At 38.0% G+C, this 15,711-nt stretch overlaps 1 protein-coding gene and 1 long non-coding RNA gene across 3 annotated transcripts in view; one reads left to right on the top strand and one right to left on the bottom strand.

The window, feature by feature from the left end:
- Positions 1-15,711, bottom strand: part of LOC148187391 (uncharacterized) — a 101,100-nt gene that overhangs the window by 37,293 nt on the left and 48,096 nt on the right. The gene's annotated exons all lie outside the window — the stretch shown is intronic.
- Positions 4,836-14,824, top strand: LOC121953289 (uncharacterized). Of its 2 annotated transcripts, XM_088087663.1 has the most exons (6): positions 4,879-4,952; positions 6,441-6,671; positions 8,082-8,204; positions 9,590-9,770; positions 10,954-11,687; positions 12,240-14,824. In XM_088087663.1, the coding sequence occupies exons 3-6, from the start codon at positions 8,082-8,084 to the stop codon at positions 12,927-12,929; spliced, it is 1,728 nt and encodes a 575-aa protein (XP_087943789.1). In that variant the 5' UTR covers positions 4,879-4,952; positions 6,441-6,671; the 3' UTR covers positions 12,930-14,824. The 2 variants fall into 2 exon arrangements, with proteins under 2 accessions (XP_042356225.2, XP_087943789.1); XM_042500291.2 differs by lacking the exon at positions 6,441-6,671 and having other exon boundaries at positions 4,836-4,952.

Here is a 15,711-nt window from a genome sequence, read left to right as displayed (position 1 = left end):
TGTTGGTGATTGTTGGAACAGTGGAAAGATGAACTGTTAGTTTCTGTTAACTTAAAATAAAGTGTGTTTAATGATGATAAAAATACTGTTCATTTAAATGGCTTTGGTGATAAGTGATTTCGGGGTGTTTCTGTTTAAACAAAAATGGTCTTATTCTTTCACAAAAGCTCTTTTTCTGTAGGGATCCTTTTCATTATGTTTTAAGGATAACAATCGGAGCCTGTCAGTGGCAAAAACAAACACTTTTGTACATTTTTGTAGAATACAAACATGACCTACGAGGTTATATTGCAGCCTGTTTTGTGGATGTCGCCTGCTGTAATAAAAAAATGTTTTCTCCGTTAGTGACTCAAACATAGAAATATATGAACATAGGGTGCAGGATGAAAAATATCACACTTTCCCTTTAACTTGAGGGTATTGTTTTTCCACCACTTTCTACTCCTACTCTACTACATCTTAAAGGGAAATGTTGTACTTTTGACTTTACAAGAGTATTTGACAGCTAATTACTTCACAAATTAACATGTTTGAATATAAAAATGAAAAAGGATATAAATTAAACTATGCGACAGAATATATAGCTGAAACAGTTAGTTGATCCATCAATGAGTTGGTTAATTTTTGATTATTTGTAATTTTCCATGCAAAAACATGTCATGGTTCCAGCTTCGCAATTTTTGCATTTGCCAAATTTTCTTCAAATACTGTTATTAATTGTAATGTATTAGTAATATTTTTTGGTTTGGACAGTTGGTTGGACCAAACAAACATTGTGAAAGGCTGCGGGTCATTGTGACAAACATTTCTTACTATTTTCACCATTTAAAAAAAACAAACAATCAATTAATGGAGGAAATAATCAGCAGATTAATCCATAATGAAAATAATAAGTTAGGAGTTCAAAATGAGCTCCACCTCAACAGTAAAATCCTGATTTCACATGAATGCAGGAGTCATAATCAGTATACAACAGAAAAACAGTCACAGGGGACATTTTTCTGCATTTCCTTTACGAGTATGTTTATCTAATTATACTTACATATTTTATTTAAGTGAAGTTTTTAATGCAGAATTACTTATAAAGGAGTAGTTTTACAGTGTGATATTTGTACTTTTACTTCATTAAATGATGTGAATACTTCCTCCACCATACCAAATTGAACCAGGAGTAATTCTCGGGTTGAGATCTGTGCGCGTAGCTTCATGTTAATCTCATACATGTCAGTTTTCTCTCAGCAGCCGTCTGTAGTTTTAAAGCTAAAGGCCTCTGAAAAGAGTACAGTCCTGCTCTTTTATTGAGTCCTACGTGGTGTTTTTTCTCCCCACTCAACCGTGATGGATTGTTGATGTTGCCTCGGGCTCTCGCTGTGGCTTTATTTGTATCCTCCTTCTTGCAAAGGAAGTCTTGCCCTGCGAGATATGAAAGGTTCGAAGCGTCCTCGAGTCAGAATAGGACTCAGTAACAGTTTGAGCGTTTGTTCTGAGCTGCACGGAGGGCGAATTTTGCCGCGTGAAGATGGTTGAGTGTTATTTATTATGATCTGTTTTGTTTTCTGTTCTGAGCAGATTTTCGTATTCTCTTAAATGTTGCTGCTGCATTTTTTAACACTTCTCGATCTGTCGTTTCATCAGGTGAAATCCAGTCAATAAAGGTTTCAGGGTCAGAGTGAGTCTGCCAGGTGAGTCAGCTACATCTGACATGTTTTTAACCCCTGGCAGACAGAAAAATAAAAAAACAAATCCTGAAAATTAACTATCCACTCTGATGTCTGCAGGCACAATGTGAGCAAATATCTTAACCCTTCAGCACCTGGATCGACATCACTCTGCTGCACGAGCTTTATCCCTCTGCAACCTGAAAAATGAGCTTGATTTCTCTAAATGACAGAAAAAAAACACCATGAGTAACTTGGCAGAGACTGTCCCCCAAACTGCAAAAAAAAAAAAAAAAAGCTAAAGGTGAAAAGGATGTGGAAATTATTGTTACTTATATGCTAAAGGAAAAAGAAAAAATATATTTTTCAGAACTTTTTGAGGTCATGTTCTTGCTTTTTTGTTTGTTTATTTTCTCGGTAATTCTTTTGTAATTTTATTTTCTTAAATTTTTGACTTGCTTATTTTGCTCATCGCCCCCTTACCATTTTTTTTAAACTTTGAAGCTTTCAAAGGGTTAAAATCAGTGATTGTTAAAACATCTTTAAATAGTCGATCGAGCACAACAGCACTTCAGCATATATCCAGGTGACATTTGATTTCCTAAGCTTTCAGGAGCGCCACCTAGCTGCAGAAACAACGAAAACAGATGCACAGAAGCTGAAAGACGAGCACACAAACACTGTGAGTGACAGGTGACCTCAGAGAGCAGCGAAGGACATCGACAGTAAAAACACCAACAACACAAAACAAGTCACTGTGGGACGTCTCTTGAAAGAAGATAATCAAAGTTTTAATTTCTGTTTTAAATTCATAATTGTTTTAGTTTGCTTGTTTCAGTTTAGCTTTCACTGTTAAAAATGTGAAGTTGAATTTAAGTTTTTACACATTTCAGTGTTTGTTTCTTTCTTCTGTTGTCAGAATATGGAGAGAATTTGTCAGAGGCAACATTTAAGAAGTCCACAACTGATATTATAAAATATACACAGTATTGTGTTTGACTCACAGTTTTAGACATCCCAGTCTCAGTAAACATCCGCACCAATGCCATGCATGCTGACAAATTTTTAAAATTGTCAAAGAGAAAAACTAAAGTCAATTCTTGTATGTTAATATTTTATTTTATTTTATTAAGACTCTAAGTGCACAAAATCATTTTTTGTCTGTTTTTTTTTGTTTTTTTTTAAAGTTTAATACTTTCAGTGCATTTTCCAGATTATACTTACTTAAGTAACATTTCAATGCAGGACTTTTACTTGTAACAGAGTATTTTCACACATATTAGTACCTTTAGGAGCTGAATACTTCCTCCACAAATGCAAACAGCAGCAACTCATCTCAACTGCTAAAGAGCCAAAACTGTTTTCCACAAATGCAACGCAGTGATCATGACTCAGCAAAGATGATTTGTCCCTCTTTATATCATAAATCTATGAGACGAGGTTTCACTCGAGGCAAAGCATTTAACATGAATAACACAGTGAAATATTAAGTGTTTATGACGCACTGACAGTTCAAGCAGCGCACTCCAAAATATTCAGTCTCAGTCTGACAGACCCGCAGTTTAATGAACTAACAAGCTGCCATTATCCTTCCCACAATCCTCCAGTCACTCAGATCGCTGCGGACCTGTTCATGTCGTTAACTTATTTCATTAAATAAGATTATTGTCACGCAAAACACCGATCTGCTCTTCATACAGATCACTGCAGGGTCACTCAGAACGGTCAATCAGAATATTTATTAATAAACAAATAACTATAACTGCACATCACACACACACACACACACACACACACACACACACACACACACACACACACACACACACACACACACACACACACCTCCTGACTCAGTGAGTGAGTGAGTGAGTGAGTGAGTGGCGCCACCTTGTGTTTAATAATCAGTACTGCCCACTTGACTCAGTTATATTCCTGCTGTGGTGCTATAAACTTGTTTTAGTCATAATTTAAAGTAATAACTCTTACTTTAAATTATGACTAAACATTTTTAATAATCAGCTGATCTTGGGACTGAACAGACATATTTATTGCCTCACTCTTTGTTTAACTCACTCGGTTAGACTTCTTCCTGCACGGCATCAATAAAATTTATCTTATCTTGTTTCCATTGGAAAGTCTTCAATGATCAAGTTCAACAGGTGAAATCTGAGCTGCAGACTAAAGCACTAATTTGTAATAACATAATGATACTTTAATACTGTCAACAGTGGAGGAATATAAGTAAGTATATTTGCTAGTAGCAGTGTACTAGCAGTGCTACTGTGTCACATTACTTTATACTAGTACTTAACTATGTTTCTGTGGTTTATTTGCAGACAATAACTTTACTTACAAATCTAAAATATCTTTATAGCTATGTGAGTGTTTTTCAAAAGCATTATGAAGTTGTATTATTATTATTATTATTATTATTATTATTATTGCATAATTTTTTGCATTATTTACACTCTTTGGTATTTTGATCAGCACTGCATCGTACTTTAGAGGATCATCTTTTTCTGTATAACCTTAATTTGTAATTTTTTTGTATAATCTTGATTTGTTAATTTGTTTAGTAAATACTACCTGGACTACTACTACTACTGCCAATAATAAGAATATCAATGCTACTATTAGGCTACTTAATATGAATTAATAATGACTGTCTGCTTCAATGCTTCTAGGTTGCCTCTTGTTAGAAAAACAGCTTTATTTTATTTTATTTTTTGGCTCATTTATCTGCTTTTATTGTCTCATGAAGCACTTTATATTAACATCTTTTTTGATTTTTCAATAGTGCTGCATAAATAAAAGCACCAGTATTACTATTATGAAATACAACTGTGATGGTCATGTATTGGTCACATGTTTTTGTGTGTCATGCAATAACTGTCACAGCGTGCCCCCTCCCCTCTGTGTGTGTGTGTGTGTGTGTGTGTGTCCATGTGAACGGATTAGGATCAGGGATTAGAGACAGATGTAAACCAGAAGTCCAGATCCAATCTAATTCTGCTGCCATCCCATCACAGAGCAGCAAAAGTCACGGTTAGGGTCAAGATTAAGCACGCCCCGCCTCCTGCAGAGCAAGACCTCGCTCCTATTGGCCCGCGCTTTGACTGACGGCGCTGTCGTCCAATAGGAACAGAGGACGGGGATCTCAGTCACCGCTGCGCAGATGTGTGTGTGTGTGTGTGTCTGTGTGTGTGTGAAGAGGACAGCGCAGGTTTTAGTGAGAGCAGGAATAGCTACTGAGAGGGAGTCACGAACTGCTGAGGCACCAAAACACTAAAGGTGAGCACCTAATTATGTCTTATTACTTTAATTATATTTAAATAAGCATGTTTTTATATAAAACTGCTGTTAAATTGAGTGTTTCTGTCAATGAGAAAGTGCCAGCTCAGGGGACAGCGGTGACTCTGGCCAGGCTGTGTCGTATTTAAAATTTGAATTAACTTTAACTGCTGATTTTGATTAATGCTGCTACATATTTTAATATATTACAGGCGGATATTAGTTTTTTTAGCGTCTTTTTATTCTTGCCAATCTTCTTAGTCACATGTTTAACACAGTAAGCTTGAAAAGTATTTTTCAGGATATGTTTATATTAATTATAGGATTATATTGGTGTCCTTTGTCTTTATTGTTTATGTGCAGCTGTTTTAAAAAAAAATCCATATAATAATAATAATAATAATAATAATAATTGTTGTTGTTTTTTTTTTTTAATTTGCAGCCTTTTTGAATTTGTCTCAATTTTATTCATCAGTTGTTTTCTGCAAAAATATCCTAAAAAGTATATAGTATATATTTTTATAATTCAAAGGCAGATTTCAGTCATTATTGTCCCTGTTGTTTGTGTGCAGCCTTTTTAAAATGTCTCCATGTTTTAAGTCAGTTGTTTACAAAAAGGGTTTAAAGTATTTTTTATGATATGTATTCAAATTATTTATAGGCTTGTATTAGTATCTTTTGTCTTTGTTGTATGTGTGCAGCCTTTTTGAATTTATCCCAATTTTTTTTATCTGTTGTTTTTCACAAAAATAGGATTGAAAGGTTTTTTTAATTTATTTTTTTTATATATATATATATATATATTTCAATTATTTTAAGCATTAATTAGTTTCTATGGTCCTTGTTGTTTGTGTGAATTTGTCCTGACATTTGTAATCAGATGTTTAACTCAAAAATGGGCTTGAAAGCTAGTTTTTAGGATATATTTCAGTAATTTATACTCTTATATTAGTTGATATGGCCTTTGTTGTTTGTGTGCAGCCTTTTTTTAATTCTCTCCACTTGCTTAGTCAGATGTTTTACTCTAAAAGTTGCTAAATATATCTGCAGTCACTTCTTGGCAACTCCTGCAATACTGTCCTTCACTGCAAGCTCTCGGGGACTAAAATAAGGTTTGCAGCAGTAGTAGTGAGATTTTTATGGGGTCTATTCTGCGTGAAATTTGACCCACAGTCTGTGAAAGCCAAGAAGACCGAGAGAAAAGGTCTGTCCTGACCTGCCGGTTTAGAGGTCATTCGTTTGGCTCAGCTCTGCATAATTCTCCTTCGTGTCAAGGTGCTTTTTTTTCTCCTCTCACACCAACTTCCTTGTCTTGTTAATCTGCAATCTGTCATCACTTTACACTTAGAAGCATGCGTGAAGGTAATTCACAGATTTCCCACATTCCTCTTAATGCCTGAACACGACATGTCTACCTGACTGTGTGTGTGTGTGTGTGTGTGTGTGTGTGTGTGTGTGTGTGTGTGTGTGTGTGTGTGTGTGTGTCAGGTGTCCTCTGAGAGCTAATGATACAGTGAGGAAGACTTTGCTCTTTGGTTTCTGCGTCTGACATTTATTCCAGACTGCTGCTGTCCCACGTTTACACTAAACTTGAACGCCCTGCTCCATTTGACGCGGCCCGTGATGACAGATTTTCTGTGAAAACGTTCCCGCTGGCTGAGCCTGACTCCAGATTACTCTGCCGGGCTGTTTACATACAAACAAAGCCAAGGTTTTAAGGTGTGTTCAATACAGAAAGTGTGGCCTGGGCTTTATATTCGACCCTGAGTGGGAACGTGTGAGTGTGTTTGGAGTGACGCGTTTGAGACGTTCACATTTAAAGTTCAGATATTAAACTGGACCCTGGAGGAGATTAATCAGTGACTAGTCCAGGCCGGTTGGCCTTTTTCTTCCTCCAGACAACTGCAACCTTGAGACTGAGCGTTGTCCTCCCCTGGAGAAAAGGCTCAAACGCACTGCAGCTGTGCAGAGAGACAAGTCCTTTTTGAAATGTTTCTTATAAACAAAATGTAAATGTTTTTTAATTTCCCCTCATAACTGCTGGATGGCTGATTGTCACTTTCGCTTTCAGTTTCATTCAATAAAAAACAAACTGTGTCTGTGATCACTGCAGACAACAGAGATCAGGTTTCACAGACGCAGGAACTCAACCTGCTTTACTGAGGGGCCACTTTTATAAACTGACAGGAGGCCGGGGGCCAGTCGCAGCCAAACCATACGTGTTTATACGATTTTAGGACATTTCTAGGATTTTAGAGTGTTTTTAGCATGGTAGGACGTTTCTTGGATTTTAGGACGTTTCCTGGATTTAGGATATTTCTAGCATTTTAGGTCATCTCTGGGATTATAGGACATTTCAAGGAATTTAGGACATTGCCAGGATTAAAGGACTTTTCTTGGATTTAAGGACTTTTCTCAGATTTAAGGATTTTAGGTAATCTCTGGGATTTTAGAACATTTCCAGGAATTCTGATCATTTCCAAGATTTAAGGACTTTTCTTGGATTTTAGGAAATTTCCAGGAATTTAAGACGTTTCCAGGATTCTTGGACGTTTCCAGGAATCTAGGATGTTTCTCGGATTTTAGGACATTTCTAGAATTTTTCGGACATTTCTTGGATTTTAGGACATTTCTAGGATTTTAGGACATTTCTTGGATTTTAGGACATTTCTAGTATTTTAGGACATTTCTAGGATTTTAGGACATTAGGGTCTTAGCTAGGACCTCTGTCGGGGGTGTGGGGGATCCTCCACTGGCACTTTCATTGGTAAACAAGCTCTCTTTTGATGCAGTTTTATGTACTTTGGCACCTTATGTAAACTAAAAGTACAAAAACATTCCCAGTGTGAATCACTTTATTTTTATTTATGGTTAGGGAGCCACTTGGCATCCGATCGGAGGCCAGTTTCGGCACTAATGTGCTTTTTTTCCGGCTCTGTCACATCTCACACGTAGTTAAAAAGATGCCTAGTAATAATTAAAGTGGCCAAGGTGCCAGCTAAGGTGTTTACTAAAATGTAGAAGTGGGTATTAACTCTTTAATGACAACTTTGCAAAATTACACTTTACAAACCTGGTATAAGAATTGTTTTTTTCTTAGATTTAGTTTTTTACTCTCTCCTGTCACAGATGTCAATTCCCAGTGAAAAGCTGTACAATGGATATCTGCGGCGAAATATGCCGACCATCGTGACCAAGGTGAAAGTGAGAGAGATAGTGAACCATCTAACCTGCCTGACTTCTCACGACAGGGTAAGTTTAATCAGACGTAAGAAACTATGAATACAGCCGGGATTCATTGAGTAACATTCAAATATTATAATGTGTTGTCTCTAGTTTTGCTGCTGAATGTTGCATCCATATAAATAAAATAAGACTGACTGTGTCATCCTCTGTCTATGGTTGCATCATTAATTCCTCTTTGTTTTGCACTGTAGAAACACAGTTTAATTCCTCAATGTACCGTTGTGCACTGCGTACAGACGAATATACGTGGTGCCAAAAGTTAGCACCACATACGTCCTCTACCAGCAGATCAGCTGAGAGCAGAATTCAACCACATCAGCCTGGTTTCAGCCACCAGAGAGCAGTCGATACACATATTTAAAACTCAAAATGTAGAATTTAAATACTTGCACTGAAATGAAAGACTGTATAAATAATGGGTGTAGCTACCATGACGTCGCTGGGTGGTTTGTGGACTGCTGTTATGAGGGGTGAAGCTGAGATTTTATGAACTAAGACAAAATGCATAACTTTAACCCTCATTAAAATGTAAACAGGCTCATGGATGTTGAAATTAGCTGCACAGACAAAACTGTTTTTGTACCAGGCTGTAAAAATGCTCATTTCTGCTGAAAAGTTGGACATTTTAACATGGAGGTCTGTGGGATTGATTCTGGGGTTTTTTTGGAGCCAGCCTCCAGTGGACATTAGAGGAACTGCAGTTTTGACATCATTGGCTTCATTTTTAGCCTCAAAGGTTGCCGCTTGACTAAAATGTTACGATATGGACCTGAATCCATTAACGACACTACTGAATACTCATATTTATCATTTTTTTATGTGAAAAAAGTGTTTTCGGGGTTTAGTTATTCTTTAAACCAAAGTGTTAAAATGTTAAATATTGTCTAAATACAAGCAGCTGCACATGAAGCCTGTTTATACCGACAATTATTATCATGCATCTTGAGCAATCCGGTCACGAGTCAACAGCACCATTTTATTTTATTGTTTTTACTGTCTTTATATATTTAATACCCCCCCCCCCTTTTTTCCCACCTATTCATTTGTTCATTCTATTTTTTTTAATCTTTTCTTTATTTGTTTGTTTATTTTTCCTTTTTACATGATTGAAAGGTCTCCATGTTTGTTTGGTTGTGGATTTTGTTTTTTTATGTTCACACAAACCAATAAAAAGAGAATTACAAAAAAAAAACAGTTAAAATTTTGACAGGGATGCTCAGATGTGATCATTGTTTGACAAAGTACTGACTGCTAAGAACCAAAACGTATTACCAATGATGACAGTAACGACATATTTCTACCAAACGCCGAAAACTGTTAGTACACCAACAAGAAGCTGATGACCACTCTGATTAACTCTTGTTTTTTTTTCTTATGAAATCTGATTTTAGGAGATAATTGAGGCAAAGAGAGAGACTTGTGGGAACTATGACAGCATGGTGGTTCTGCTGGACTGTCTGAAGAGGAGGGAAAACTGGCCGGAGCAGTTCATCGAAGCACTCGAGGCGTGTGAGCAGCCGACTCTGGCAGCCGAGATCAGAGCGGAGTACGACGCTCTGAAAGACGGCAACAGTAAGTCTGCAAGCCAAGTACCAAATACTGTGTACCGCAGTGTAGTATTTAACGTAGTTTTACACTTTAACCAGAAAATCTTTAGTGCTACAATAATTTCATTATCATCTCATGCTGTGCTCCCGAGTGCGTGAACATTTTGGCACAGTGTATTAGACTGAACATTACAGTCATTTTTTAAACAAAGTGTTAAGATTAATGTAAATATTTTAGTCTATTTTTGGTTTTTGGACAGTTCACAGGCTGGTGAGCTAGTTTATGCAGAGGAAGCCAAACAGAGTCAAAAACACGGGAAGAAGTTACAGGTTACCAGTTATGAGAAAATGACCATAAATTGAGCTAAAAAAAAAGAGAAGAAAAAGGTGAAAAACAAAACACTTACTTTACTTATTTTATTTGTGTTTTTTTATTCTATTTGGCTTATTATTGTTTTGTTTGTTTTGTTTTTGCTTTGTTTTTGTTTTGCATCTGTTGTTTTGGGTCTAATTCTTTGAATTATTTGCCTTTTACATTATTGTCGTCTTGTAACTTTATCCTAACACTTCTCTAGTTTCATCACAAGTTATTATTATTATTATTATCCTTATTAAAAATGTGTTCTTTTAAAGAGCAATAAACTTTTAATTCTTAATTAACACTTATTAATAAATACAAGAAAGTGGGGTTGCAAAAGTATGAGATTATCATGGTATGATAGGGTTAGGGTCTCAGAAAATATCGTTTCATGATTTCACGGTATTACAGAAATATTATTTAATCTGTCATAACGACCTTTAAGGGAATGAAAACAGACGGCTTAATTTGGGTGAAACAGATGTTATATCTCTATAATTAAGACTTGAGCCTATTTTTTTTTAATGGAAGTATGTGTAAAAAGTCTTCCTTTTCAACATAAAGGTGAGATTGTCTGTGCAGTTGTTGTTGTTTTATATTGTAGATATGCAAATATACACAGTACGATAATGTCACGTAAAACTGGAATATCACTGCAGGAAGTATATATTAAATCAGAGTTAGAGTCTTTATATGAGAAACCCAAAATGACTGAGTTTGAGACTGAATGTAGGTGCTGTTGTGTCCCACATTAGAGACTCCAGCGTAGCCTCGGTGTCCACTCGTCCCTCAGGAGCTTTAGTCATATTCAAATTGGATTTAAATGACAGTGTAATTTGCTTTGCCCCAGATTCCAGCCCCAGCTCCCCTCCAACCACTGTCGTCAGGGCTCACGTCCATCCAGCACCATCTGCCGGTCATGTGTCCGTCCCAGAGAGCGGAGCCAGCGGTCCGGCTGCTGCTGCTCCTCCAGCTGGAGCGTCGGCTCCGTCAGAGCCAGCTGCTCCGGCCTCGCCCCCTCTGGAAACCCCTGTGAGTCCGCAAGACCCCCAGAGCTCAGCAGCTCAACTTCCCGAAGTCGATTCCCCTCCTGAGCCCATCCCCGAGCCTCCGCGGCCCGCTCAGGTTGAAGTGACACCTCCTCCATCAACACCTCCTCCTTCTCCTGCCTCTACAACCCCACCTCCTCAGAGGGAGGTGAACTCTCACCAGGAGCCGGAGGAAAACTCTGAATCAGACGTCCAGGACGTCTGTGGAGACGATGCTGTGATCCCTGATCAGACGAGCGCAGCAAACCAGGTATCGATCGGCTCCGAGGACGCTCCTCCACCATCGTGTCCTGCCGGGCCGCGTGAGACAGACGCTCCGTCCCCAGATCGTCCCCACACAACAACGACCTCCACAGAGGTCAGACCACCACAGAGTCCCTCTCCTGCTCACATCAACTCAGATGTGACCGATGGATCCTCTTTCCTCACCCTGACCCCAAAGAGGCCTCCAGTCCAGGACACCAGCCCTCCTGTGGACGTCAAACCTGCTGCTGTCCTGCAGCCTGAGGAGACGTCTGAACCTCCTGCTGCACAGGTGAGTCCCAAAATATCAACACTTAGCATCCCAAACATCGTTGACTTTCGATAATCACTTTCTAATCACAGTCCACAAACCTCCAAAAGGAAACTTTTCTCTTTCTCCCCCTTCCACGCTTAAGCTGTCCCATCAAATACAGGCAAAAGGCCAAAAATAATCCAAAACAAATACTAATAATAATTATTATTATAGGATAATGCATTGCAGAGCTACTCATTTAATTATGTTGTAAAGCAATAACTCTAAAGAAGCCTTCTTAAAGTGTGCACTGCACAGCTGTATTATCTGGAAAAATAATCAGAGATTGGGACGCAGTATCTGCAGATACTTGAAGTTTAATTACCTGGATGGGGTTCAGGGGCAAAAACATGATTGTGATGTTTTCACACAACAAAAATACTCTTACTAACAGCTGTGCAACGAACCGTCCCTCTGTGGAGCTCCTAACGTTCAGTGTTTGTTTAACAGTAAATCAGAGAGGGATGACTCAGACAAACTTTACACCAGCTTCCTTTTCAAACATAAACCTGACATCACTTTCTCCTGCAGGTTGTTGAAAGCAGCCTGCAGACAGAAACTGAAGCTCCGGCCTCCCCGCTGCCTGCTGCTGCCGACAACGACGTCTCTGTCTCTGATGACATCACTGCATCTCTGAGCAAACCTGACGAACTCATCAGCGTCCACTCACAAAGTAATGGCGGCCCGAATATCCCTGCCCCCGACTCGCCGGTGCAGCCCTGCTCTGTTAACAGTGAGCTGCTGGAAATAAACGACGCTGCACCGGACGATGTGACCTCTGCTGACCTTCCTGCGTGCTCTGCTGTCACTACAGCGTCTGCACCGTCGTGCCAGGAGAACGGCATCGCCGTTAACCACAGCGAACCGGAGGAAAACCGGTCTCCCCGTCATGTGGTGCATGTATCCGGGGAGCCGTCTATCATGAATCTAGACGGCCAAATCTCAACTCCACAAGTTCAAATCGTCAACGGCGAAGCAGCCAAAGAGATCACCTCCGCACCGCCGCTATCCAACAACGCTGCTGATTGTGTTGTGAGTGTGAACGCCGCCTCCAGCGAGAACCACCTCCCCTCTGAGCCTGCGCCCGCTGAGCCGAAGACTCTGCAGGATTCACAGGAGAAGATGGCCTCTCGCACCCTGCCGGCTAATACAAAGTACATTCTGACGGCTGCAGGAGTGGGCGCCTGTGCACTGCTGATGGCGTGGAGGTTTAAGAATTAAGGGGATTTAATACCTTTTAAAAGGAAGAGAAGATTAGGCTTTAAGGCTTTTAAAAAGAGGATCTTAAGGTTATGGTGCCTTATTGTAGTCACTGGACTGGGATGGCGTGAGGCAGCTGTTTAATAATTACCTGCGGTAATAATAGCTGACTGCCAGACCTTTGATCATGTCATTAATACAAGTATGTTGTTCAGTCGGACTGTTTGATCACTTAATTGTTGAAGGAAGTTAACCTTAGCGAACCAAATCTGCCCTGCTTATATTTCAGTTAAAGAACTTCATGGTACTGGGCTGAGATCTCAGGTTATTTATGCACGTGTTGCAAAATATAAAGATTGAGAAAATGCACTGATGCCGTGTAATAATGACAGAAATGTTTGTATGTCTGATAAGCACTTTCAAAATAAGACTGTTGGCTGTCACTGAGTGGAGATTAGTGTACAAAGGACCCGAATTATACTGCAGCATCACACTCTGTAAATACGACGGAGGATTAGAGCCACGTTAAAGAAAAAAATGTTAGATTTTAAGTTAGATGAGTCATATTATTACAATAATAAATTCGTAATTTCAAGAATATAGTCGGAATATTATGAGAAATTAGTAGGAATATTTTGAGAATGAAGTTGTAGTTTTACAAGAAAAAAAGTCATAATTTTATGAGAATAAAGCTGTAATATTACAGGAATAAAGTCTGAATTTTACAAGAAAGAGGTCAAAATTTTTCAATTTAAAGTCATATTTTTATGAATAGGGATGTTATTTAACAGAAATAAACATATTACCAGCAAACTATAAAAAAAGTCACAACAGGAAACCTGTTGACCTGAACTCTCGCCTGTTTTATGGTTTGCTGGCAATATCTTTATTTCTATTATGTAATATCCCCTTTCTCGTAAAAATCTGACGTTATTCTTGAAAATCACAACTTTTTTTCTCATATAATTACAACTTTATAACTCCATGCTCATAAAATTACAAACTTTTTCTAGTAAAATTGCAACTTTTTTCTTGGTACACTATGACTTTATTCTCATTATATTACAACTTTTCTCTCATATTATTACAACTTGATTCTCCAAATCTTAAAAAACAAGAGTTTTCCTCAATGTGGCCCTAAAACTCTGTTGTATTAAATAATGGCTAGTGCACTGTCTGTATTTATTTGTACATAAATATAAAGTATCTAGGTATCTAATTATGTATTTTAAGAAAAACAGATGTGTGAGAAATATTGCAGAGCACTCATAATGTCTCAGAGAATCCAGCCGCTTCCAAACGTTTGGAAACCAAATTGGTGGTGAATTTTCTTTTAGGGCAACATGTTTTTCTTTGTCAGGTGGAAAACTTGTTGTGCTGACGTGTATTAAATATTCACTGTTGTTTCATTAGCCGAAAAACTGGGTTTTTAAATTGTCATCTTTGTGGTTATTGCTTTTTCCTCCTGTTTTATTGTTTGAAAATGTCATGCAAAATGTAGTTAGCGTAACCGTTGGCTAATTTTTTTTAAACAATTAGATAATATAAAAAAAGGTACCATGAAGTTATGCTGCACTTTGCAGGTTTTCGGGCTCCAAATTGTACTTTCTGCACATCATGTGGTGTGAAAGTTTGCGATGACACTTTATTTTTCCATATTTTTTCTTCTCCTTTTAATAGAAACAAGTATGAGAAGTTCTGTTAGAAAATATTATATTGTAAATAGCACTGTCAATATATGAAATATAAAAATATAGAAATATAATTTAGAAAGTTTTGCACATTTTAAGATGATATTTGAGCTGCAAAGATGCTCTGTAGATGAAATGTGTTGTCATTTATCTCACTTTGTTTGCACTGTCTCCAGCTATGCACTCGATAATCATATCAATAAACCTGAAATTATATTGAAAATATCCTTTATTGTGTGTGCATGTTGATTTCCTTGCAGAGAAACTATAAGTTTATGTAAACTCTTCTATAATGGACGTGTTTCACACAGATCAATATATGCAAATTAACCCACTGAGCAAAAGGTGTCAATTAAACATTGTCTCCAAACTTTCGCTCTGTCATAACAAGTATTTAATTTATTCAATGTTTTTTTAAGCACACGAGGCAACCCTGATGAATTAACTATGCTTTTTGCAATTAAATGATCTGAATGAAGAGACCTCTGCAGATATTTTGGATCCTGAGAAAAAAACAAAAACTCCTGAACGATGAACACTGAAGGAATTTTAACCACAAGTTTCAACTGGTTGCAAACTGCAATCTTCTCCACTAAATGCCACTATTTCTCCCAAAATCTTACACTCTGTGCGTTTACAATAAAACAGCTGCTGCTCCAGTTTCTGGATTATTCTCACGTTTGTGCATTTTATTTAGATCCCATTAAATATTCTGGAGAAAAAAATGAATATTGATCCTGTGGTCTTAAAATCAGACCAACCAGGAGCCCCAGATGTGCCGACCCTGATCTTATTATCCATTTACTGCCGCTGAGTCGATGTGTTGAGTGTATTTGTGATGATTGACTGCGAGCTGTGAAGCAAACGGCCCCGCAGGGACGCTAAAGATTTCAGCTCATGTGCTGCGTCCTCTCAGAGAGGACGGTCTACAGCATCAGAGTGTCCTCCTCTACACCAGGGACAAAGACTGTGACCGAAACATCCGGGTCATCATACATGTTCACTCTGAATTACCGTTACATGATTTCTGTTTCAGCACTGACAGCTGCAGAATACATTTAAATGAAGGAGTTTAAAGGCCATCCGCTCGAGTTCATTACACCTGAAACTGA

Source organism: Plectropomus leopardus, chromosome 14 (assembly GCF_026936395.1).
Source record: "Plectropomus leopardus strain MGB_pleo_1.0 chromosome 14, ASM2693639v1, whole genome shotgun sequence".
NCBI classification, from domain to species: domain Eukaryota; kingdom Metazoa; phylum Chordata; class Actinopteri; order Perciformes; family Serranidae; genus Plectropomus; species Plectropomus leopardus.
This window is presented reverse-complemented; position numbering and strand designations above follow the sequence as displayed.

Bases quoted from the DNA above. Each gene is read 5' to 3' on its own strand.
- LOC121953289 (XM_042500291.2), top strand. From the start codon at position 8,082: ATGTCAATTCCCAGTGAAAAGCTGTACAATGGATATCTGCGGCGAAAT. The intron at 8,205-9,589 runs GTAAGTTTAATC...ATCTGATTTTAG, and splicing joins GCCTGACTTCTCACGACAGG to GAGATAATTGAGGCAAAGAG. The intron at 11,688-12,239 runs GTGAGTCCCAAA...TTTCTCCTGCAG, and splicing joins CTGAACCTCCTGCTGCACAG to GTTGTTGAAAGCAGCCTGCA.